Below are 24,379 nucleotides of genomic sequence, written 5' to 3' on the forward strand. Positions count from 1 at the left end.
TGACTTGTAGAGCGTAAAAGAACAGTTACACAGGTAAATAAAGTCATGCTCAGCCTGTCGCTCTCTTGTCCGACCATCCCCGCAGCTTCGGACAATTTCACTGTGCGCCTTTGTGGAATATATCTATATAAAAAATTGGATGACCCACATCACGTAACATCAGAACCGGAAGCCAAAGTGTAAAGAAAAGATGCCAGAAGAGGACAGTGTGCACTGAATGAAGATGAAAAAAACACACTGGAAGGAGCAGAGGACAGGACAGTAAAATGCAAAAGTGCCAGAGTGTGGTTTAAGATGTTGTGGAACTCTGCACTTTTTTTGCTTTTTCATCATTTATTGGGAGCCTGAAAAAAATGCATGTGAAATCGCAGTTGCATGTTTTATCTGTGCAATAAAATAAAAATACATTTTAAAAAAATCAATCAAATAAAAAAACATAAAAAATGAAAATTCATTAAAAAGCAAAAATAAAGCAAGAAACGCAGCAAGTTGTGATTGCATAATTTGATGCATAAACTTTTTAGGGAAAAACACAGACAGCAGTCTGTTACCAAAGAGATGCATAATTCTGCATTGGAGCTGCAAACACAAAACAATAGGATATGATATAATGGGCATGTGGGGTGAACTTGTAATCTCTTCTTATTTATTGTAAAGCGCATCTATTTTCTGAGGCTTTCGGCTGATTACTCGTCTCTTTGCGCCTCATTTCCTCGCTATGCTTTTTCTGCATTTCTTCTTCCTTCTTTCTTAATTCTCTTTCATACACAAATTTGAGTATAAATTGTTTCCTCTTTTCTCTTTCATCCTCTGGGGAAGAAAATCTTTCCAATCGGAATTCAATGTCTTTAATGACTTCAATGTAGAGCTTCAGAACATCTTCATGTTTTCCTCTTGTCTTTATGTGATCTTCAGGGGTGAAGTTCTCAAGAGCAAAGATCCTCTCCACATCCATGTCCTCAAACTTGGCCCGAACGTCTCTCTGGTTTGGGTTGGTCTTATGGGTGAGAACGACTAAAGGGAAAATTCCTGCAAAAGAAGAAATGTTCTGCTGAGTATGTACGAGGAGCTCTACGTCCTGCAGAAATCATGGTGGAGAAAAAGTGAAAAATGTCGAAAAGAAAATTATAATCAGTTTATAAAACCTTACGTTGGATTCTTCTATCACTGATTATTTCAGGAATTCATTATGAAAACCACAGGGAAGAAGAAAGAAGACAATAAAGTATGGAGGATTTTGAAGTATAACTTTAGAGACAATTTTGAAAAAGCACCAAAGAAGGAAAGTCATAAGATCCTGAGATTAGACCTGGCCTACAGCCTTACATAACTCTGGATATACTGTTTTGTTTGAAAATCAAAATCATTGGATGAGAGAATCAAGGCGAAATAGAAGAAATCCCATAAATACTGGGCAGTCCAGCTCTACGGTTACCTGTTAGGTTTCTGGCCGTGGTCAGGAGCGCCTTTATTTCGAGTGCTTCATCAGATGAAAGTCCTTTTTTTACACTGGAAATGTGACATTTTTTAAACTTATTATTACTAATAAAAAGTCCTACAGAGGCTTTGCCTACACTATTAATGGCATTAACTTAGAGGGTTTCAGAGGGAGGGGATAGACAGGGTGGACAGTAGTGTAAGCAGCCTCTTCGTACCTATACTTTTGGCATGCTTCAATAGTCTCCATAGGAGACTAGAAGATGCCATAATCCGATCGGCTCTGCTATATACAGGTGATGATCAGATCACCTGTGTGCAGCAGAATTGCTCACTTGCAAAGAGCACCAGCCACCGGGCACCGCTCATAGCAATCCGGCAGTGACAACCATAAAGGTCTGATGGAGAACTCTGGTTGTCATACCAACCCATCGGTGCCCCCCGATCAACGATGGGGGGGATTTCCGGCATGCTTGCCGCAAGCACAGGTTAAATGCCACTGTCAGAGATTGACATCGGCATTTAACTAGTTAACAGCCATGGGTGGATCACGATTCCACCTGCGGCTGTTAGAGGCACATGTCTGTTGTTCAAAAAAGCTGACATGTGTCGGAAAAGATGTGGGCTCAGTGCCCACATCAAATGGAGGGAGTCAAACATCAGCGTACTATTTCACCCAATGTCGAAAAGGGGTTAAAAAGAAATTCATCAATATGTTTAATTAGCACATCACACTAATTTTCTTTATGAAGAACATTAAATGGTTTCTTGCTACACTAGCAAACATCTGTCTTATAATCCCAAAATGTTAATAGGAGAGATGCCTGTGAGCAGGGTCACTAGGAAGCTGTGCTAACAGCCTCCACATGAAGAAAGATGAGCTCCCAGGGTACTTATTGTCATCTAAGAAGATAAAACAAAAGCTGAGGTAAGACAAGACTGCTCACCTGCTGTCCACTCAGTTTATCAGTTCTAACACTGGAGATACCAGAGCTGCTGAGATGAGAAGAGGCTGCTCTCACTGCTGTCCACTCAGTTTATCTGGTCTAATACTGAAGATACCAGAGGTGTTTAGGTAAGAAGAGGCTGCTCACATAGCTGTCCACTCAGTTTATCTGCTCTCATACTGGAGATACTAGAGGTGCTGAGATAAGAAGAGGCTGCTCACACTGCTGTCCACTCAGTTTATCAGTTCTAACACTGGAGATGAGGCTGCTCACACTGATGTCCACTCAGTTTATCTGGTCTAATACTGGAGATACTAGAGGCACTGAGATAAGAAGAGGCTGTTCACTCTGCTGTCCACTCAGTTTATTTGGTCTAATACTGTAGATAACAGAGGTGCTGAGGTAAGAAGAGGCTGCTCACACTACTATCCACTCAGTTTATCTGGTCTAATACTGAAGATACCAGATGTGTTTAGGTAAGAAGAGGCTGCTCATATAGCTGTCCACTCAGTTTATCTGGTCTCATACTGGAGATACTAGAGGTGCTGAGATAAGAAGAGGCTGCCCACATAGCTGTCTGCTCAGTTTATCTGGTCTAATACTGGAGATACCAGAGTTGCTGAGGTAAGAAGAGGCTGCTTACACTTCTGTCCACTCAGTTTATCTGGTCTAATACTGGAGATATCAGAGGTGCTAGGGTAAGAAGAGGCTGCTCACACTACTATCCAGTTTATCTGTTCTAATACAGGGGATACCAGAGATGCTGCTGTCTACTCAGTTTATCTGGTCTACTACTGGAGATACTAGAGGTGCTGAGGTAAGAAGAGGATGCTCACATAGCTGTCCACTCAGTTAATCTGGTCTCATGCTGGATATACCAGAGGTGCTGAGATAAGAAGAGGCTGCTCACATAGCTGCCCACTCAGTTTTTCTGGTCAAAAACTGGAGGTACCAGAGGTGCTGAGATAAGAAGAGGCTGCTCACATAGCTGTCTACTCAGTTTATCAGTTCTAACACTGGAGATACCAGAGGTGCTGAGATAAGAAGAGGCTGCTCACACTGCTATCCACTCAGTTTATCTGGTCTGATACTGGAGATACCAGAGATGCTGCTCTCTACTCAGTTTATCTGGTCTACTACTGGAGATACTAGAGGTGCTGAGGTAAGAAGAGGCTGCTCACATAGCTGTCCACTCAGTTTATCTGGTCTCATACTGGATATACCAGAGGTGCTGAGATAAGAAGAGGCTGCTCACACTGCTGTCCACACAGTTTAGCTGGTCGGATACTGGAGATACCAGAGGTGCTAGGGCAAGAAGAGACTGCTTACACTGATTTCCACTCAGTTTATCTGGTCAATTACTGGAGATACTAGAGGCACTGAGATAAGAAGAGGCTGTTCACACTGCTGTCCACCCAGTTTATCTGGTCTAATACTGGAGATAACAGAGGTGCTGAGAGAAGAAGAGGCTGCTCACACTGCTGTCCACTCAGTTTATCTGATCTACTACTGGAGATACCAGAGGTGTTGAGATAAGAAGAGGCTGCTCACATAGCTGTCCACTTAGTTTATCTGGTCTCATAATGGAGATACCAGAGGTGCTGAGGTAAGAAGAGGCTGCTCACATAGCTGTCCACTCAGTTTATATGGTCTAATACTGGAGATACCAGAGGTGCTGAGGTAAGAAGCAACTGCTCACACTGCTGTCTACTATGTTTATCTGGTCTAAGACTGAAGATACCAGAGGTGCTGAGTTAAGGAGAGGTTGCTTACACTGCTGTCCATTCAGTTTATCTGGTCTAATACTGGAGATGCCAGAAATGCTGAGGTAATAAGAGGCTGCTTACACTGTTGTCCACTCAGTTTATCTGGTCTAATACTGGAGATGCCAGAGATGTTGAGGTAAGAAGAGGCTGCTCACACTACTGTCCACTCAATTTATCTGGTCTAATACTGGAGATACCAGAGGTGCAGAGTTAAGGAGAGGCTGCTTACACTGCTGTCCACTCAGTTTATCTAGTCTAATACTGGAGATACCCAGGGGCTGAGGTAAGAAAATGTTGCTTACGCTGCTGTCTTTGTGATCTAATACTACAGTAGAGATACACATGGGGCTGAGTTAAGAAGATATTGTTCGCACTGCTGTCTACCCTGTTTATGTGATCTAATACTGGAGATACGAGAGATGCTGAGGTAAGAAGAGGCTGCTCACACTGCTGTCCATCCAGTTTATCTAATCTACTGTTGGAGATACCAGAAGTGCTGAGATATGTAGAGGCTGCTCACACTGATTTCCACCCTATCTAATCTAATGCTGGAGATACCCAGGAAGCTTAGGTAGAAGAGGCAGTTCACAATGCTGTCCATCATGTCTATCCAATCTAATACTAGAGATAACAGATGGGCTGAGTGGAGAAGAGACTGCTCACACTGCTGTCCTCCCTGTCTATATGATCTAATATTGGAGATAACAGGAGTGTTGAGGTAAGAGGAGGCCACTCACATGGCTGTCCACCCTGTCTATCTGAACTAGTGGTGGAGATACCAGAGATGCTGAGATCAGTAGAGGTTACTCACACTCAGGATGTAGTTGAACACGTATCTGCTTGTGGTATCTGTGCACATTCTAAAGTATTGCATACCCGTCAATCTGGTACTCTTCTTCCACTACCTATTCCTAGCAGGCCATGGACACACTTGTCCATGGATTTTATCACTGACCTACTGGTATCTGCAGGCAAGACTGCAGTTATAATGGTGGTAGATAGGGTCAGTAGGATGGTTTACTTTGTCGCATTACCAGCACTTCCAAATGCCAAGACCCTTGTTTAGGTGTTTATAAATTAAATTGTGAATAGAGATGAGCGAATTTCATCGGGTCAGTGCTTATTCGGCAAGCTATAGTTTCCTGGATCGCGCCGGCTGATCAGCTGTTCAGCGCCGCAGTTGCATGTGTCGCTGCTGTGTGACAGCCACAACACATGCATGGAGAGCCCAACAAATAGGCTCTCCATGCATGTGTCATGACTGTCACACAGTAGCAATACATGCAGCTGTGGAGATACCAGTAGTGCTGGGTTAAGAAGAGGCTGCTCATACTGCTGTTCCCCATGTTTAACTGATCTAATACTGGAGATACCAGTGATGCTGTGGTAAGAAGAGGCTGCTTACACTGATGTCCCCCATGTATATTTGATCTAATACTGGAGATACCAGGAGGGATGAGGTACAAAGAGGCTGCTTACACTACTTTCCACCCTGTCTATCTAGTCTATTACTGTAGATATCAGTGATGCTGTGTTAAGAAGAGACTGCTCACACTACTGGTAATTCTATCGATCTGATCTATTATCTACTACTTCAAATACCAGTAGTGCTGAGGTAAGAAGAGGCTGCTCACACTGCTGTCCACCCTGTCTATATGATCTAATACTGGAGATACCAGGGGAGCTGAGGTAAGAAGAGGCTGCTCACACTGCTGTCCACCCTGTCTATCTGATCTAATACTGGAGATACCAGGAGTGCTGAGGTAAGAAGATGCTGCTCACACTGATGTCCACCCTGTCTATCTGATCTAATGCTGGAGATACCAGGGGCGCTGAGGTAAGAAGAGGCTGCTCACACTGATGTCCACCCTGTCTATCTGATCTAATACTGGAGATACCACGGTACTGAGGTAAGAAGAGGCTGCTCACACTGATGTCCACCCTGTCTATCTGATCTAATACTGGAGATACCAGGGGTGCTGAGGTAAGAAGAGGTTGCTCACACTGATGTCCACCCTGTCTATCTGATCTAATACTGGAGATACCAGGGGAGCTGAGGTAAGAAGAGGCTGCTCACACTGCTGTCCACCCTGTCTATCTGATCTAATACTGGAGATACCAGGGGTGCTGAGGTAAGAAGAGGCTGCTCACACTGATGTCCACCCTGTCTATCTGATCTAATACTGGAGATACCAGGGGAGCTGAGGTAAGAAGAGGCTGCTCACACTGCTGTCCGGCCCTGCCTATCTGATCTAATACTGGAGATACCAGGGGAGCTGAGGTAAGAAGAGGCTGCTCACACTGATGTCCACCCTGTCTATCTGATCTAATACTGGAGATACCAGGGGTGCTGAGGTAAGAAGAGGCTGCTCACACTGCTGTCCACCCTGTCTACCTGGTCTATTACAGGAAATACACGTTGTGCTGAGGTAAGAAGAGGCTGCTCACACTGTTGTCCACACTGTCTACCTGGTCTATTACAGGAAATACACGTTGTGCTGAGGTAAGAAGATGCTTCTCACATTGTTGTTCACCCTAATTTAATACTGGTGATATAATGGGTACTCTGTATATCTTGGTGTGTTTCTAGGTAAAGTATGGTGCAGATATGTGTACAGTATATTATGATGTGGTTCTAGGTTCAGTATGGTGCAGTTCTGTGCATATTACAGTATTGAGCAGGTTTCTATATATTGTGCTGCTGTTCTAGGTACAATAATTTGCTGTTTTTGGTATATGAAGGTGAGGTTTTTGTATATAATTCAGCATTTTGTCTTTTTATTTGGCCCCTTGTATCGTCTGCTTTGTTCGTGTTGTTTTCTCTCTTTATTCTGTTCTCACAGCTGTTCAGTATTTGTATTGTATTCTTAGTAATTTAGTTGGTTCTTATATCATCCACTGACCTGTAGACAAATATAGGATATATGAAGTCTGATGTCTTCACATAGCGCTCTGCCTGGACGATTCTGTCCACCAGTCCGATGCCCTTACTCCACGCTACTTGTTTATTGAGTGGCAGCAAATTACCTGAAAGAAAAAAAAGGAAAAGAAAACGATTTAGAAAGAAAAGGCCGGGGGCAAAAGTGGATTGTTATGGACCACCTGCAGGTTTAGGATGGAGCAATACATGATGGCCATAGAGGAGAACTAGGGTTGAGCGAAACGGGTCGATCATTTTCAAAAGTCGCCGACTTTTGGCTAAGTCGGCGTCTCATGAAACCCGATCCGACCCCTGTGCTTGTCGGCCATGCGGTACGCGACTTTCGCGCCAAAGTCGCGTTTCAATGACGCGAAAAGCGCCATTTCTCAGCCAATGAAGGTGAACGCAGAGTGTGGGCAGCGTGATGACATAGATCCTGGTCCCCACCATCTTAGAGAAGGGCATTGCAGTGATTGGCTTGCTGTCTGCGGCGTCACAGGGGCTATAAAGGGGCGTTCCCGCCGACCGCCATCTTACTGCTGCTGATCTGAGCTTAGGGACAGGTTGCTGCCGCTTCATCAGAAGCAGGGAGAGCGTTAGGCAGGGTCCACTAACCACCAAACCGCTTGTGCTGCAGCGATTTCCACTGTCCAACACCACCTTCGGTGTGCAGGAACAGTGGAAGCTATTTTTTTTTTTTTTTCCCCTCAGCGCTGTAGCTCATTGGGCTGCCCTAGAAGGCTCCGTGATAGCTGTATTGCTGTGTGTACGCCACTGTGGAAACCAACTGCTTTTTTCAAAGCACATATCCTCTTGTTCCTTCCTTTCTGCACAGCTATCTTTTTTGTTTGTCCACACTTTTTATTTAATTTGTGCATCAGTCCACTCCTATTGCTGCCTGCCATACCTGGCTTACATTACTGCAGGGAGATAGTAATTGTAGGACAGTTTTTTTTTTTTTTTTGTTTTTTTTTTGTGGGAGATTAAGATTGGCATTTCTGCTACAGTGCCATCCCTGTGTGTGCCATCTCTCACTGAGTGGGCCATAGAAAGCCTATTTATTTTTTCCGTGATTTGTGTTCTAAAATCTACCTCAACACAGAAACACTACATCAATCAGTGGGAGAAAAATATTGGCCTCAGTCAGGGCTTGTGTGCCACTGCTGTGTGTGCGCTATCTCTCATTCAGTGGGCTATAGCAAGCCTATATTTTTTTTTTTTTTTTTTTTTTAATATTATTTGGTTTCAAAAGTCTCCCTGAAAAAAAAAAAAAACCTAAAAAAACAGTGGGAGAGTAATATTGCCCTTTCAGCTTGTGTGCCAGTCTTGACTCCTGGGTGTGCCACCTCTCTCCCTCTCATTCAGTGGGCCATAGAAAGCCTATTTATTTTTTTTTTTAAATATTATTGGGTTTCTAAAGTCTCCCTGAAAAAAACAAAAAATACATAAAAAAACAGTGGGAGAGTAATATTGCCCTTTCAGCTTGTGTGCCAGTCTTGACTCCTGGGTGTGCCACCTCTCTCCCTCTCATTCAGTGGGCCATAGAAAGCCTTTTTTTTTTTTGCTTTTTTTAATATTATTTGGTTTCTAAAGTCTCCCTGAAAAAAACAAAAAAAACATAAAAAACAGTGGGAGAGTAATATTGCCCTTTCAGCTTGTGCGCCAGTCTTGACTCCTGGTTGTGCCACCTCTCTCTCTCTAATTGTGGGCCATAGAAAGCCTTTTTTTTTTTTTTTAATATTATTTGGTTTCTAATTCTCCCTGAAAAAAAAAAAAAAACCTAAAAAAACAGTGGGAGAGTAATATTGCCCTTTCAGCTTGTGTGCCAGTCTTGACTCCTGGGTGTGCCACCTCTCTCCCTCTCATTCAGTGGGCCATAGAAAGCCTATTTATTTTTTTTTTAAAATATTATTGGGTTTCTAAAGTCTCCCTGAAAAAAACAAAAAATACATAAAAAAACAGTGGGAGAGTAATATTGCCCTTTCAGCTTGTGTGCCAGTCTTGACTCCTGGGTGTGCCACCTCTCTCCCTTTCATTCAGTGGGCCATAGAAAGCCTATTTATTTTTTTTTTTAAATATTATTGGGTTTCTAAAGTCTCCCTGAAAAAACAAAAAAAACCTAAAAAAACAGTGGGAGAGTAATATTGCCCTTTCAGCTTGTGTGCCAGTCTTGACTCCTGGGTGTGCCACCTCTCTCCCTCTCATTCAGTGGGCCATAGAAAGCCTATTTATTTTTTTTTTTAAATATTATTGGGTTTCTAAAGTCTCCCTGAAAAAACAAAAAATACATAAAAAAACAGTGGGAGAGTAATATTGCCCTTTCAGCTTGTGTGCCAGTCTTGACTCCTGGGTGTGCCACCTCTCTCCCTTTCATTCAGTGGGCCATAGAAAGCCTATTTTTTTTTTTTTTAATATTATTTGGTTTCTAATTCTCCCTGAAAAAAAAAAAAAAACCTAAAAAAACAGTGGGAGAGTAATATTGCCCTTTCAGCTTGTGTGCCAGTCTTGACTCCTGGGTGTGCCACCTCTCTCCCTCTCATTCAGTGGGCCATAGAAAGCCTATTTATTTTTTTTTTAAAATATTATTGGGTTTCTAAAGTCTCCCTGAAAAAAACAAAAAATACATAAAAAAACAGTGGGAGAGTAATATTGCCCTTTCAGCTTGTGTGCCAGTCTTGACTCCTGGGTGTGCCACCTCTCTCCCTTTCATTCAGTGGGCCATAGAAAGCCTATTTATTTTTTTTTTTAAATATTATTGGGTTTCTAAAGTCTCCCTGAAAAAACAAAAAAAACCTAAAAAAACAGTGGGAGAGTAATATTGCCCTTTCAGCTTGTGTGCCAGTCTTGACTCCTGGGTGTGCCACCTCTCTCCCTCTCATTCAGTGGGCCATAGAAAGCCTATTTATTTTTTTTTTTAAATATTATTGGGTTTCTAAAGTCTCCCTGAAAAAAACAAAAAATACATAAAAAAACAGTGGGAGAGTAATATTGCCCTTTCAGCTTGTGTGCCAGTCTTGACTCCTGGGTGTGCCACCTCTCTCCCTCTCATTCAGTGGGCCATAGAAAGCCTTTTTTTTTTTTGGTTTTTTTAATATTATTTGGTTTCTAAAGTCTCCCTGAAAAAAACAAAAAAAACATAAAAAACAGTGGGAGAGTAATATTGCCCTTTCAGCTTGTGCGCCAGTCTTGACTCCTGGTTGTGCCACCTCTCTCTCTCTAATTGTGGGCCATAGAAAGCCTTTTTTTTTTTTTAAAATATTATTGGGTTTCTAAAGTCTCCCTGAAAAAACAAAAAATACATAAAAAAACAGTGGGAGAGTAATATTGCCCTTTCAGCTTGTGTGCCAGTCTTGACTCCTGGGTGTGCCACCTCTCTCCCTCTCATTCAGTGGGCCATAGAAAGCCTTTTTTTTTTTTGGTTTTTTTAATATTATTTGGTTTCTAAAGTCTCCCTGAAAAAAACAAAAAAAACATAAAAAACAGTGGGAGAGTAATATTGCCCTTTCAGCTTGTGCGCCAGTCTTGACTCCTGGTTGTGCCACCTCTCTCTCTCTAATTGTGGGCCATAGAAAGCCTTTTTTTTTTTTTTTTTTAATATTATTTGGTTTCTAAAGTCTCCCTGAGAAAAAAAAATAAATAAATTAGGTGGGAGATTAATATTGACATTAGTGCTTGAGTGACAGTCCTGCGTGTGTGTCATCTCTGTGATTTTGTGCCACAGAAAACAGAGTGTGTAACATTGTGCCTGATTTTCCTTGTGGTCTCACCAACCTGTTAAGGGATATTGAAATCATACTGAAGTTATAGCTCACCGTGTAAGTTGTTTGATAGCAACAAATAAAGTTACTTTGGTTAAGATTTTAAAACAATGAGGAAGTCTGGTGCAAGAGGTCGTCGTGGGCGTTCATTGTCAGCTGGTAATGATGGTAGTGGTAGTGGAGCATCAGGTGGTCGTGGGGATAAAAATATTCCACCTAAGTCTGGAGCTGTGGAGCCAGTTTCGTCGTCAGGCTACACAAGGCCTCGAACGCTCTCTTTTCTGGGAGTAGGAAAACCGCTTTTAAAGGCGGAGCAGCAACAGCAAGTTTTGGCTTACATTGCAGACTCAGCCTCTAGCTCTTTTGCCTCCTCTTCCGAAACTGGTAAATGTAAAAGCAGCGCGTCGCTTGTGGATGTTCACGGTCAGGGACAAGTCGCTTCCTTGTCCTCCTCAGCAAAAACTACAACAAGAGAGAAGGATGCAGCAGGCGACACAACGGGTCACTCCATGGAGCTCTTTACACATACCGTCCCTGGCTTAGAAAGTGAAACATTTAACAGGCCATGCCCATTACAAGTATATTCTGACATGGAGTGCACTGATGCACAGCCACAGCCAGAGTACTATGCTGCTCCTTTGACTCAGACCACCACATTGCCCTCTCAGGGTACAGATCCACAATCAGACCCTGATGAGACTATGTTGCCCCGCCACGAACGCTATACCACCGACCGACACAGTGACACAGACGAAGTTGCACACGAGCTCGAAGAGGAGGTAATAGATGACCCAGTTATTGACCCCGATTGGCAGCCATTGGGGGAACAGGGTGCAGGCGGCAGTAGTTCAGAAGCGGAGGTGGAGGAGGGGCCGCAGCAGGCATCAACATCGCAACAGGTTCCATCTGCCGGGCCCGTATCTGGACCAAAACGCGTGTCAAAGCCAAAACCTGTTGGAGCACAGCGTTGCCATCCGGTTAAAGCTCAGTCTGCAATCCCTGAAAAGGGATCAGAGTCTAGGAAGAGTGCAGTCTGGCATTTTTTTAAACAACATCCAACTGATCAGCGCAAAGTCATCTGTCAAAAATGTTCAACTAGCTTAAGCAGAGGTCAGAATCTGAAAAGTCTAAATACTAGTTGCATGCATAGACACTTAACCACCATGCATTCTCAAGCCTGGACTAACTACCAAACGTCCCTCAAGGTTGTAGCACCCTCGGCCAATGAAGCTAGTCAGCAACGCAACATCCCTTCCGTCACTGTAAGGCCACCATTTTCCGCACCACCGGCAGTATCTGTGCAGGTTTCTTTGCCAGCCAAAAGCAGTCAGGGTCAGGGAATCACCAGTTTTGTAGGAGGAAATATTGCATGTAGGGCACCGGCGGAAACAATACCGTCTCCAACCGTCTCTCAGTCTGCCATGTCCACCGGCACACCCGAAAGTTCCACGATCTACAGCTCTCCAGTCCAGCTCACCCTACATGAGACTCTGGTTAGAAAAAGGAAGTACTTATCCTCGCATCCGCGTACACAGGGTTTTAACGCCCACATAGCTAGACTAATCTCGTTAGAGATGATGCCCTACCGGTTAGTTGAAAGCGAAGCTTTCAAAGCCCTGATGGAGTACGCTGAACCACGATACGAGCTACCCAGTCGACACTTTTTTTCCAGAAAAGCCATCCCAGCCCTGCACCAGCATGTTAAACAGCGCATCGTCCATGCACTCAGGCAATCTGTGAGTACAAAGGTGCACCTGACTACAGATGCATGGACCAGTAGGCATGGCCAGGGACGTTATGTGTCCATCACGGCACACTGGGTGAATGTGGTGGATGCAGGGTCCACAGGCGACATCAATTTAGGGACAGTTGTGCCTAGCCCACGGTCTAGGAAACAGTTGGCTGTAGGCGTTCGCACCCCCTCCTCCTCCTCCTCGTCCTCCTGCAGAAGCTACAGCTCTTCCACAGAACGCAGTCGGCCAACCACTCCATCGGCAGATGACACTGTTGCACACCAGTTGTCCCATTATGGGCCAGCTACTGCCAAGCGTCAGCAGGCTGTATTGGCTATGAAGTGTTTGGGCGACAACAGACACACCGCGGAAGTTCTGTCCGAGTTCTTGCAACAAGAAACGCAGTCGTGGCTGGGCACAGTAGATCTTGAGGCAGGCAAGGTAGTGAGTGATAACGGAAGGAATTTCATGGCTGCCATCTCCCTTTCCCAACTGAAACACATTCCTTGCCTGGCTCACACCTTAAACCTGGTGGTGCAGTGCTTATTGAAAACTTATCCTGGGTTCTCCGACCTGCTCCTCAAAGTGCGTGCACTTTGCTCACATATCCGACGTTCGCCTGTACACGCCAGCCGTATGCAGACCTATCAGCGGTCTTTGAACCTTCCCCAGCATCGCCTAATCATAGACGTTGCAACAAGGTGGAACTCAACACTGCACATGCTTCAGAGACTGTGCGAACAGAGGCGTGCTGTTATTTATTTGTGGGAGGATACACGGGCAGGCAGTAGGATGGCAGACATGGAGTTGTCAGGTGTGCAGTGGTCGAAGATACAAGACATGTGTCAAGTCCTTCAGTGTTTTGAGGAATGCACACGGCTGGTTAGTGCAGACAACGCCGTAATAAGCATGAGCATCCCCCTAATGCGTCTGCTGATGCAAAGTTTGACGCACATAAAGGAGCAGGCGTCTGCACCAGAGGAAGAGGGAAGCCTTGATGACAGTCAGCCATTGTCTGGTCAGGGCAGTGTACAGGACGAGGTAGCGGGCGAAGAGGAGGTGGAGGACGAGGAGGATGATGGGGATGAGTATATTTTTAATGCGGAAACTTTCACGGGGGCACAGGAAATTGGTTGCGTGTCACGGCCGGGTTCTGGTTTTTTGAGGGACACAAGTGACGTAGATTTGCCTGCAACTGCCCCTCAACCAATCACAACCGGAGATTTGACAAGTGGAACTTTGGCCCACATGGCGGATTATGCCTTACGTATCCTACAAAGGGACACACGCATTACGAAAATGATGAACGATGACGATTACTGGTTGGCCTGCCTCCTTGATCCACGCTATAAAGGCAAATTGCAAAATATTATGCCACATGAGAACTTGGAACTAATATTAGCAACCAAACAATCAACTCTTGTTGACCGTTTGCTTCAGGCATTCCCAGCACACAGCGCACGTGATCGTTCTCACACGAGCTCCAGGGGGCAGCAGACTAGGAGTGTTAGGGGTGCACACATCAGAAGTGGCGTTGGACAGAGGGGTTTTCTGACCAGGTTGTGGAGTGATTTTGCTATGACCGCAGACAGGACAGGTACTGCTGCATCAATTGAAAGTGACAGGAGACAACATTTGTCCAGTATGGTTACTAACTATTTTTCATCCCTTATCGATGTTCTCCCTCAACCGTCATTCCCATTTGATTACTGGGCCTCCAAATTAGACACCTGGCCAGAATTGGCAGAATATGCATTGCAGGAGCTTGCTTGCCCGGCAGCAAGTGTCCTATCAGAAAGAGTATTCAGTGCTGCAGGGTCAATATTAACCGAAAAAAGGACTCGTCTGGCTACCCAAAATGTTGACGATCTAACATTCATTAAAATGAACCACAACTGGATTTCAAAATCTTTTGCCCCACCTTGCCCGGCCGACACCTAGCTTTCCTATGAAAAGCTCTTGCCTGTGAATTACTTTTCTAATGTCTAATTTGCTGCTGCAGATTGTACAGCATACGACATGTTTACACCTCCCTAAATGGCCAAACTCCCCACACGGGGCCGTGGTATCGCGACTTGGCGCAAGCACCCGTGAGACTGCTGTTTGTCTGAAGAGGTGGGTGTGCTCGCTTTTGGTTGACGGCATTGCTACTGGGTCCCTCATAGTACAATGTAGTGTCTCTGGCGGTGGTGGTGCGCACCCAACGTCAGACACACCGTTGTAACATGAGTGGCCCTGGGGCGGTCCCGCCGGCCTCAAGAGAGTTCCCCCCTACCCCAGCTCAAACTGGGCTCTACTACGTGCAAAATTATGTCGCACAGCTCCACCAATCTTTAGTCTATTCGCTGACATCATTCAATGTCTGGCACTGACAATACAAATTTGTAGACATCTATGATGCAACTTAAAGTAGTCTGTGTCTGTGTCCTATATTGGCACCATTAAATAGTTACTGCCAAATTACTATGTCAGAAACACAGCAGATGAGCCCACCCCTGTACCTAAGTATGCCATCTTTTTTTTTGTTTTGGTTGTTTTGCGAGACATTAACATCTATTTATATTTTGGGAGTACTGGGACAGACACTCCTTGCACTACTCCTCCACTCAGCACCAAGCTGCCTGCCCGTGTATCCATGTAACCGCTGTAAAACTGCCATGAGCCTATTGTTTGTTATTTTAGGCCTTTGATAGCCTGTCTGCGGTCCCTACTCCTCCACTGACCACCAAGCTGCCTGCCCGTGTATCCATGTAACCGCTGTAAAACTGCCATGAGCCTATTGTTTGTTATTTTAGGCCTTTGAAGCCTTTCTGCGCTCCCTCCTTCCACTAGTCCTCCACTGACCAGACCACTGCTGCCCGTGTACCCCTGGAACCAATTTTAAAGTGCCTACAGCCAGCCCATTTTATTGTGTTAGGCCTTCGAAGCCTGTCTGCGGTCCCTCCTTCCACTAGGCCTCCACTGACCAGACCACTGCTGCCCGTGTACCCCTGGAACCAATTTTAAAGTGCCTACAGCCAGCCCATTTTATTGTGTTAGGCCTTCGAAGCCTGTCTGCGGTCCATACTTCCACTAGTCCTCCACTGACCAGACCACTGCTGCCCGTGTACCCCTGGAACCAATTTTAAAGTGCCTACAGCCAGCCCATTTTATTGTGTTAGGCCTTCGAAGCCTGTCTGCGGTCCATACTTCCACTAGGCCTCCACTGACCAGACCACTGCTGCCCGTGTACCCCTGGAACCAATTTTAAAGTGCCTACAGCCAGCCCATTTTATTGTGTTAGGCCTTCGAAGCCTGTCTGCGGTCCCTCCTTCCACTAGGCCTCCACTGACCAGACCACTGCTGCCCGTGTACCCCTGGAACCAATTTTAAAGTGCCTACAGCCAGCCCATTTTATTGTGTTAGGCCTTCGAAGCCTGTCTGCGGTCCCTCCTTCCACTAGGCCTCCACTGACCAGACCACTGCTGCCCGTGTACCCCTGGAACCAATTTTAAAGTGCCTACAGCCAGCCCATTTTATTGTGTTAGGCCTTCGAAGCCTGTCTGCGGTCCATACTTCCACTAGTCCTCCACTGACCAGACCACTGCTGCCCGTGTACCCCTGGAACCAATTTTAAAGTGCCTACAGCCAGCCCATTTTATTGTGTTAGGCCTTCGAAGCCTGTCTGCGGTCCATACTTCCACTAGGCCTCCACTGACCAGACCACTGCTGCCCGTGTACCCCTGGAACCAATTTTAAAGTGCCTACAGCCAGCCCATTTTATTGTGTTAGGCCTTCGAAGCCTGTCTGCGGTCCATACTTCCACTAGTCCTCCACTGACCAGACCACTGCTGCCCGTGTACCCCTGGAACCAATTTTAAAGTGCCTACAGCCAGCCCATTTTATTGTGTTAGGCCTTCGAAGCCTGTCTGCGGTCCATACTTCCACTAGGCCTCCACTGACCAGACCACTGCTGCCCGTGTACCCCTGGAACCAATTTTAAAGTGCCTACAGCCAGCCCATTTTATTGTGTTAGGCCTTCGAAGCCTGTCTGCGGTCCCTCCTTCCACTAGGCCTCCACTGACCAGACCACTGCTGCCCGTGTACCCCTGGAACCAATTTTAAAGTGCCTACAGCCAGCCCATTTTATTGTGTTAGGCCTTCGAAGCCTGTCTGCGGTCCATACTTTAAATACTCCTCCACTCAGCACCAAGCTGCCTGCCCGTGTATCCATGTAACCGCTGTAAAACTGCCATGAGCCTATTGTTTGTTATGTTAGGCCTTTGATAGCCTGTCTGCGGTCCCTACTTTAAATACTCCTCCACTCACCACCACCAAGCTGCCTGCCCGTGTATCCATGTAACCGCTGTGAAACTGCCATGAGCCTATTGTTTTTTTATGTTAGGCCTTTGATAGCCTGTCTGCGGTCCCTACTTTAAATACTCCTCCACTCACCACCACCAAGCTGCCTGCCCGTGTATCCATGTAACCGCTGTAAAACTGCCATGAGCCTATTGTTTGTTATGTTAGGCCTTTGAAGCCTTTCTGCGCTCCCTCCTTCCACTAGTCCTCCACTGACCAGACCACTGCTGCCCGTGTACCCCTGGAACCAATTTTAAAGTGCCTACAGCCAGCCCATTTTATTGTGTTAGGCCTTCGAAGCCTGTCTGCGGTCCATACTTCCACTAGTCCTCCACTGACCAGACCACTGCTGCCCGTGTACCCCTGGAACCAATTTTAAAGTGCCTACAGTCAGCCCATTTTATTGTGTTAGGCCTTCGAAGCCTGTCTGCGGTCCATACTTCCACTAGGCCTCCACTGACCAGACCACTGCTGCCCGTGTACCCCTGGAACCAATTTTAAAGTGCCTACAGCCAGCCCATTTTATTGTGTTAGGCCTTCGAAGCCTGTCTGCGGTCCATACTTCCACTAGTCCTCCACTGACCAGACCACTGCTGCCCGTGTACCCCTGGAACCAATTTTAAAGTGCCTACAGCCAGCCCATTTTATTGTGTTAGGCCTTCGAAGCCTGTCTGCGGTCCATACTTCCACTAGGCCTCCACTGACCAGACCACTGCTGCCCGTGTACCCCTGGAACCAATTTTAAAGTGCCTACAGCCAGCCCATTTTATTGTGTTAGGCCTTCGAAGCCTGTCTGCGGTCCATACTTCCACTAGGCCTCCACTGACCAGACCACTGCTGCCCGTGTACCCCTGGAACCAATTTTAAAGTGCCTACAGCCAGCCCATTTTATTGTGTTAGGCCTTCGAAGCCTGTCTGCGGTCCATACTTTAAATACTCCTCCACTCACCACCAAGCTGCCTGCCCGTGTATCCATGTAACCGCTGTAAAACTGCCATGAGCCTATTGTTTGTTATGTTAGGCCTTTGATAGCCTGTCTGCGGTCCTTACTTTAAATACTCCTCCACTCACCACCTAGCTGCCTGTGTATCCATGTAACCGATGTAAAACTGCCATGACTGCCTACTGTTTGTTATTTTAGGCCTTTGATAGCCTGTCTGCGGCCCCTACTTGCAATACTCCTCCACTGACCACAATGCTGCCTGGAGTGCCTGCCTGTGTATCCATGTAACCGATGTAAAACTGCCATGACTGCCTACTGTTTGTTATTTTAGGCCTTTGATAGCCTGTCTGCGGCCCCTACTTGCAATACTCCTCCACTGAGCACAATGCTGCCTGGAGTGCCTGCCTGTGTATCCATGTAACCGATGTAAAACTGCCATGACTGCCTACTGTTTGTTATTTTAGGCCTTTGATAGCCTGTCTGCGGCCCCTACTTGCAATACTCCTCCACTGAGCACAATGCTGCCTGGAGTGCCTGCCTGTGTATCCATGTAACCGATGTAAAACTGCCATGACTGCCTACTGTTTGTTATTTTAGGCCTTTGATAGCCTGTCTGCGGCCCCTACTTGCAATACTCCTCCACTGAGCACAATGCTGCCTGGAGTGCCTGCCTGTGTATCCATGTAACCGATGTAAAACTGCCATGACTGCCTACTGTTTGTTATTTTAGGCCTTTGATAGCCTGTCTGCAGCCCCTACTTGCAATACTCCTCCACTGACCACACCAATGCTGCCCGTGTACCCCTGGAACCTATTTAAAAGTTCATAGAGCCTAGTTATATATTTTATTTACTATTAATAAGGCCATGATGGACTACGCTGTACCACGCTACAAGCTAACCAGTCGACACTTCTTTTGCGAGAAAAGCCATCCCAACCCTCCACCAGCATGTAGAAGACCGCATTGTCCATGCACTCTGGCAATCTGTGAGTACAAAGGTGCACCTGACAACAGACGCATGGACCTGTAGGCATGGCCACGGAAGATTACGTGTCCATTACGGCGCAATGGGTTAATGTGGTGGATGCATGGTCCACAGGGGACAGCCTACTAAGTCTGTCTGCAGTCCCTAATTCAAATTGTCCTCCACTGTCTAAATCGGAACTTCCACCTTCTGGCTTTCGGCCTATAGTATCAGAAATTAAACTGCATTTGGCCTTCAACTTTGGTTAGGGCCTACTAACGGCTTCTGCCCCTCCCTGGTGTTGCCCTCAACTAAATAAAGCTGAGCTTCAACCTTCCGGCTCTCATTATGTGGTTTTAAAAAAAAAAATGGTGGTTAGGGCCTACTAACGGCTTCTGCCCCTCCCTGGTGTTGTCCTCAACTAAATAAAGCTGAGCTTCAACCTTCCGGCTCTCATTATGTGGTTTAAAAAAAAAAAATGGTGGTTAGGGCCTACTAACGGCTTCTGCCCCTCCCTGGTGTTGTCCTCAACTAAATAAAGCTGAGCTTCAACCTTCCGGCTCTCATTAAGTGGTTTTAAAAAAAAAATGGTGGTTAGGGCCTACTAACGGCTTCTGCCCCTCCCTGGTGTTGTCCTCAACTAAATAAAGCTGAGCTTCAACCTTCCGGCTCTCATTAAGTGGTTTTAAAAAAAAAATGGTGGTTAGGGCCTACTAACGGCTTCTGCCCCTCCCTGGTGTTGTCCTCAACTAAATAAAGCTGAGCTTCAACCTTCCGGCTCTCATTAAGTGGTTTTAAAAAAAAAATGGTGGTTAGGGCCTACTAACGGCTTCTGCCCCTCCCTGGTGTTGTCCTCAACTAAATAAAGCTGAGCTTCAACCTTCCGGCTCTCATTAAGTGGTTTTAAAAAAAAAATGGTGGTTAGGGCCTACTAACGGCTTCTGCCCCTCCCTGGTGTTGTCCTCAACTAAATAAAGCTGAGCTTCAACCTTCCGGCTCTCATTATGTGGTTTAAAAAAAAAAAATGGTGGTTAGGGCCTACTAACGGCTTCTGCCCCTCCCTGGTGTTGTCCTCAACTAAATAAAGCTGAGCTTCAACCTTCCGGCTCTCATTAAGTGGTTTTAAAAAAAAAATGGTGGTTAGGGCCTACTAACGGCTTCTGCCCCTCCCTGGTGTTGTCCTCAACTAAATAAAGCTGAGCTTCAACCTTCCGGCTCTCATTAAGTGGTTTTAAAAAAAAAATGGTGGTTAGGGCCTACTAACGGCTTCTGCCCCTCCCTGGTGTTGTCCTCAACTAAATAAAGCTGAGCTTCAACCTTCCGGCTCTCATTAAGTGGTTTTAAAAAAAAAATGGTGGTTAGGGCCTACTAACGGCTTCTGCCCCTCCCTGGTGTTGTCCTCAACTAAATAAAGCTGAGCTTCAACCTTCCGGCTCTCATTAAGTGGTTTTAAAAAAAAAATGGTGGTTAGGGCCTACTAACGGCTTCTGCCCCTCCCTGGTGTTGTCCTCAACTAAATAAAGCTGAGCTTCAACCTTCCGGCTCTCATTAAGTGGTTTTAAAAAAAAAATGGTGGTTAGGGCCTACTAACGGCTTCTGCCCCTCCCTGGTGTTGTCCTCAACTAAATAAAGCTGAGCTTCAACCTTCCGGCTCTCATTAAGTGGTTTTAAAAAAAAAATGGTGGTTAGGGCCTACTAACGGCTTCTGCCCCTCCCTGGTGTTGTCCTCAACTAAATAAAGCTGAGCTTCAACCTTCCGGCTCTCATTAAGTGGTTTTAAAAAAAAAATGGTGGTTAGGGCCTACTAACGGCTTCTGCCCCTCCCTGGTGTTGTCCTCAACTAAATAAAGCTGAGCTTCAACCTTCCGGCTCTCATTAAGTGGTTTTAAAAAAAAAATGGTGGTTAGGGCCTACTAACGGCTTCTGCCCCTCCCTGGTGTTGTCCTCAACTAAATAAAGCTGAGCTTCAACCTTCCGGCTCTCATTAAGTGGTTTTAAAAAAAAAATGGTGGTTAGGGCCTACTAACGGCTTCTGCCCCTCCCTGGTGTTGTCCTCAACTAAATAAAGCTGAGCTTCAACCTTCCGGCTCTCATTAAGTGGTTTTAAAAAAAAAATGGTGGTTAGGGCCTACTAACGGCTTCTGCCCCTCCCTGGTGTTGTCCTCAACTAAATAAAGCTGAGCTTCAACCTTCCGGCTCTCATTAAGTGGTTTTAAAAAAAAAATGGTGGTTAGGGCCTACTAACGGCTTCTGCCCCTCCCTGGTGTTGTCCTCAACTAAATAAAGCTGAGCTTCAACCTTCCGGCTCTCATTAAGTGGTTTTAAAAAAAAAATGGTGGTTAGGGCCTACTAACGGCTTCTGCCCCTCCCTGGTGTTGTCCTCAACTAAATAAAGCTGAGCTTCAACCTTCCGGCTCTCATTAAGTGGTTTTAAAAAAAAAAAAAATGGTGGTTTGGGCCTACTAACGGCTTCTGCCCCTCCCTGGTGTTGTCCTCAACTAAATAAAGCTGAGCTTCAACCTTCCGGCTCTCATTAAGTGGTTTTAAAAAAAAAATGGTGGTTAGGGCCTACTAACGGCTTCTGCCCCTCCCTGGTGTTGTCCTCAACTAAATAAAGCTGAGCTTCAACCTTCCGGCTCTCATTAAGTGGTTTTAAAAAAAAAATGGTGGTTAGGGCCTACTAACGGCTTCTGCCCCTCCCTGGTGTTGTCCTCAACTAAATAAAGCTGAGCTTCAACCTTCCGGCTCTCATTAAGTGGTTTTAAAAAAAAAATGGTGGTTAGGGCCTACTAACGGCTTCTGCCCCTCCCTGGTGTTGTCCTCAACTAAATAAAGCTGAGCTTCAACCTTCCGGCTCTCATTAAGTGGTTTTAAAAAAAAAATGGTGGTTAGGGCCTACTAACGGCTTCTGCCCCTCCCTGGTGTTGTCCTCAACTAAATAAAGCTGAGCTTCAACCTTCCGGCTCTCATTAAGTGGTTTTAAAAAAAAAATGGTGGTTAGGGCCTACTAACGGCTTCTGCCCCTCCCTGGTGTTGTCCTCAACTAAATAAAGCTGAGCTTCAACCTTCCGGCTCTCATTAAGTGGTTTTAAAAAAAAAAAAAATGGTGGTTTGGGCCTACTAACGGCTTCTGCCCCTCCCTGGTGTTGTCCTCAACTAAATAAAGCTGAGCTTCAACCTTCCGGCTCTCATTAAGTGGTTTTAAAAAAAAAATGGTGGTTAGGGCCTACTAACGGCTTCTGCCCCTCCCTGGTGTTGTCCTCAACTAAATAAAGCTGAGCTTCAACCTTCCGGCTCTCATTAAGTGGTTTTAAAAAAAAAATGGTGGTTAGGGCCTACTAACGGCTTCTGCCCCTCCCTGGTGTTGTCCTCAACTAAATAAAGCTGAGCTTCAACCTTCCGGCTCTCATTAAGTGGTTTTAAAAAAAAAATGGTGGTTAGGGCCTACTAACGGCTTCTGCCCCTCCCTGGTGTTGTCCTCAACTAAATAAAGCTGAGCTTCAACCTTCCGGCTCTCATTAAGTGGTTTTAAAAAAAAAAAAAATGGTGGTTAGGGCCTACTAACGGCTTCTGCCCCTCCCTGGTGTTGCCCTCAACTAAATAAAGCTGAGCTTCAACCTTCTGCTCCAAATTACCATTTTAAAAAATGCAATAGGCTTTTCCGGCCTACTAAAGGTGTCTGCCCCTCCCTGGTGTTGTCCTCAACTGAACAAAGCTGAGCTTCCACATTCTGGCTTTCGCCCTATACTATCAGATATTAAACTGCATTTGGCCTACTAGTGTGGTTAGGCCCTTGAAACAGTGTCTGCTGCTCTTGGGTTTGCTACTCCACTGAACAAAGCAATGCCGCCTGTTTAGTCCTGTTACCAATTTTGAACTGCATGTAGCCTACTTTATTCTTTGGCCCTATATCTGTTTCCTCCTCATCCTGCCCATTGCCCAGCCACTGCTAAATGAGTCTGCTGGTACATTGACCTAGACCACTACATTCCCCTTGTACTCTACACAGCCAGAATCTGTCCCTGCTGAAAGTAAGGTTCCCCTTCCCGCATGTTATACCACCTTACACAGGGACAAAGAGGAAGGTGCAGATGAAAGTGCAGGTTCCTTCATCAGGTGGGGGGGCATACTCGTTGGCGACGTCACTGGCACAGGGCCCCTCAGAGTACGCAAAAGTGTCGCTGCTGGTGGGAGGCGCCCCCGCCATGCAAACACACCGCCGTACTTTGAGGGGCCCTGTGCCAGTGGCAATGCGAACGAGTGGGCCCCCCCTGCTTGCTCAGGATCACAGCACTTGCAACTTTTAAATACTTACCTTTCCCTGCAACACCGCCGTGACGTAGTCCGCATTTCCTGGGCCCACGAAAAACTTGAGCCAGCCCTACTCCCCCCACAACTTTCCCCCAATTCCCTATGCCCAACTATTATTATACAGTTAATTAAGATTGGCAAGCTTCAGAAACAAGAATGGATGTTTTTGGCATTAAAATGGGCACTGTAGGTGTTTTCCTGGCCTCCACTCACTGCCGACTATGCTTCCCCATTGACTTGCATTGGGTTTCGTGTTTCGGTCGATCCCCGACTTTTAGCGATAATCGGCCGACTGCACTCGACTCGACTCTGGACAAAATCGGGTTTCCCAAAACCCTACTCGATCTTAAAAAAATGAAAGTCGCTCAACCCTAAGGAGAACATAATTCTCGCAACAGAAACTTCAGCACATTAGAAACATGTACTAAGTGATATTCCAGTGAAATTGAATCCGATCCAAGAATTATTACTTATCTTGTAGATAGAAGTTAATTCACGGGAACTGGAATAACCTATTAAAGTCTTCTAAAATGATCTCTAGTAATAGTGTCTCCTTCATAATATTCTTGTATAATCATATGTAGACAGATACGATAGTAGGAAGACATATTAAATGCAGATATTTACCTAATTGTGCAAATATTTCCCCAGTCTCGTATTCGTTCATGACGGAGCAGCCTCGGTTGTCCACCAGAATGAGTGTGTCGGTGAGCTCGTAGGTGATCCTCTCCGTGGTGTTACCACCATCATTATTCTTCACGTCTGCGTAGGGCTTGAACTCGGTGTCATCCAGGACGTACTTACAGGTGTTGATAAAGGACGATTTCCCATGACCCAAATAACCAAAGAGCTGGAGGAGGACTCGGGAGAAGCCCTTATTATTACAGTCCTTAAGACTGAAGTTCTTGATGTAGTCGGTCATTTCAGGAATGCTCTGCATGGTTCTCACCGGAGATGCTCGCAGTCTCGACCTCTTCAATGTAGGAGGGTGAAGTGAAGAAAAGCTGTGTTGGATGGCAAATGCAATGTTTCAGTGAAATGAAAGTGAAGTGTGTGATAACTGTTTATGGCCCTACTTTACAACCTATAACCCTAATTACGCGCCACGCCTCATTTAACAATGTTATTATTTTGAATCAAAGGTGGCTGCAATTGTAAAGCCGGACATACGTGAGGACATATTAACCATTAGAGCCCTACTTTACTAGGATATTGAGTAGAGTCGTCCTTGTATTCACCATTGGATCCCCATACAGAT

General features: G+C 45.7%; 1 protein-coding gene across 1 annotated transcript; it reads right to left on the bottom strand.

Annotated features, from left to right (window-relative positions):
* Positions 1-219: 219 nt before the first annotated feature.
* LOC143785092 (uncharacterized) lies at positions 220-24,139 on the bottom strand. Its single transcript, XM_077273765.1, has 4 exons — positions 23,749-24,139; positions 7,054-7,177; positions 1,436-1,509; positions 220-1,029 (listed from the first exon to the last, which is right to left on the bottom strand). The coding sequence occupies exons 1-4, from the start codon at positions 24,059-24,061 to the stop codon at positions 647-649; spliced, it is 894 nt and encodes a 297-aa protein (XP_077129880.1). The 5' UTR covers positions 24,062-24,139; the 3' UTR covers positions 220-646.
* Between the last annotated feature and the right edge of the window lie 240 nt (positions 24,140-24,379).

This window comes from Ranitomeya variabilis, chromosome 7, assembly GCF_051348905.1.
Source record: "Ranitomeya variabilis isolate aRanVar5 chromosome 7, aRanVar5.hap1, whole genome shotgun sequence".
In the NCBI taxonomy this organism is placed as follows: Eukaryota; Metazoa; Chordata; class Amphibia; order Anura; family Dendrobatidae; genus Ranitomeya; species Ranitomeya variabilis.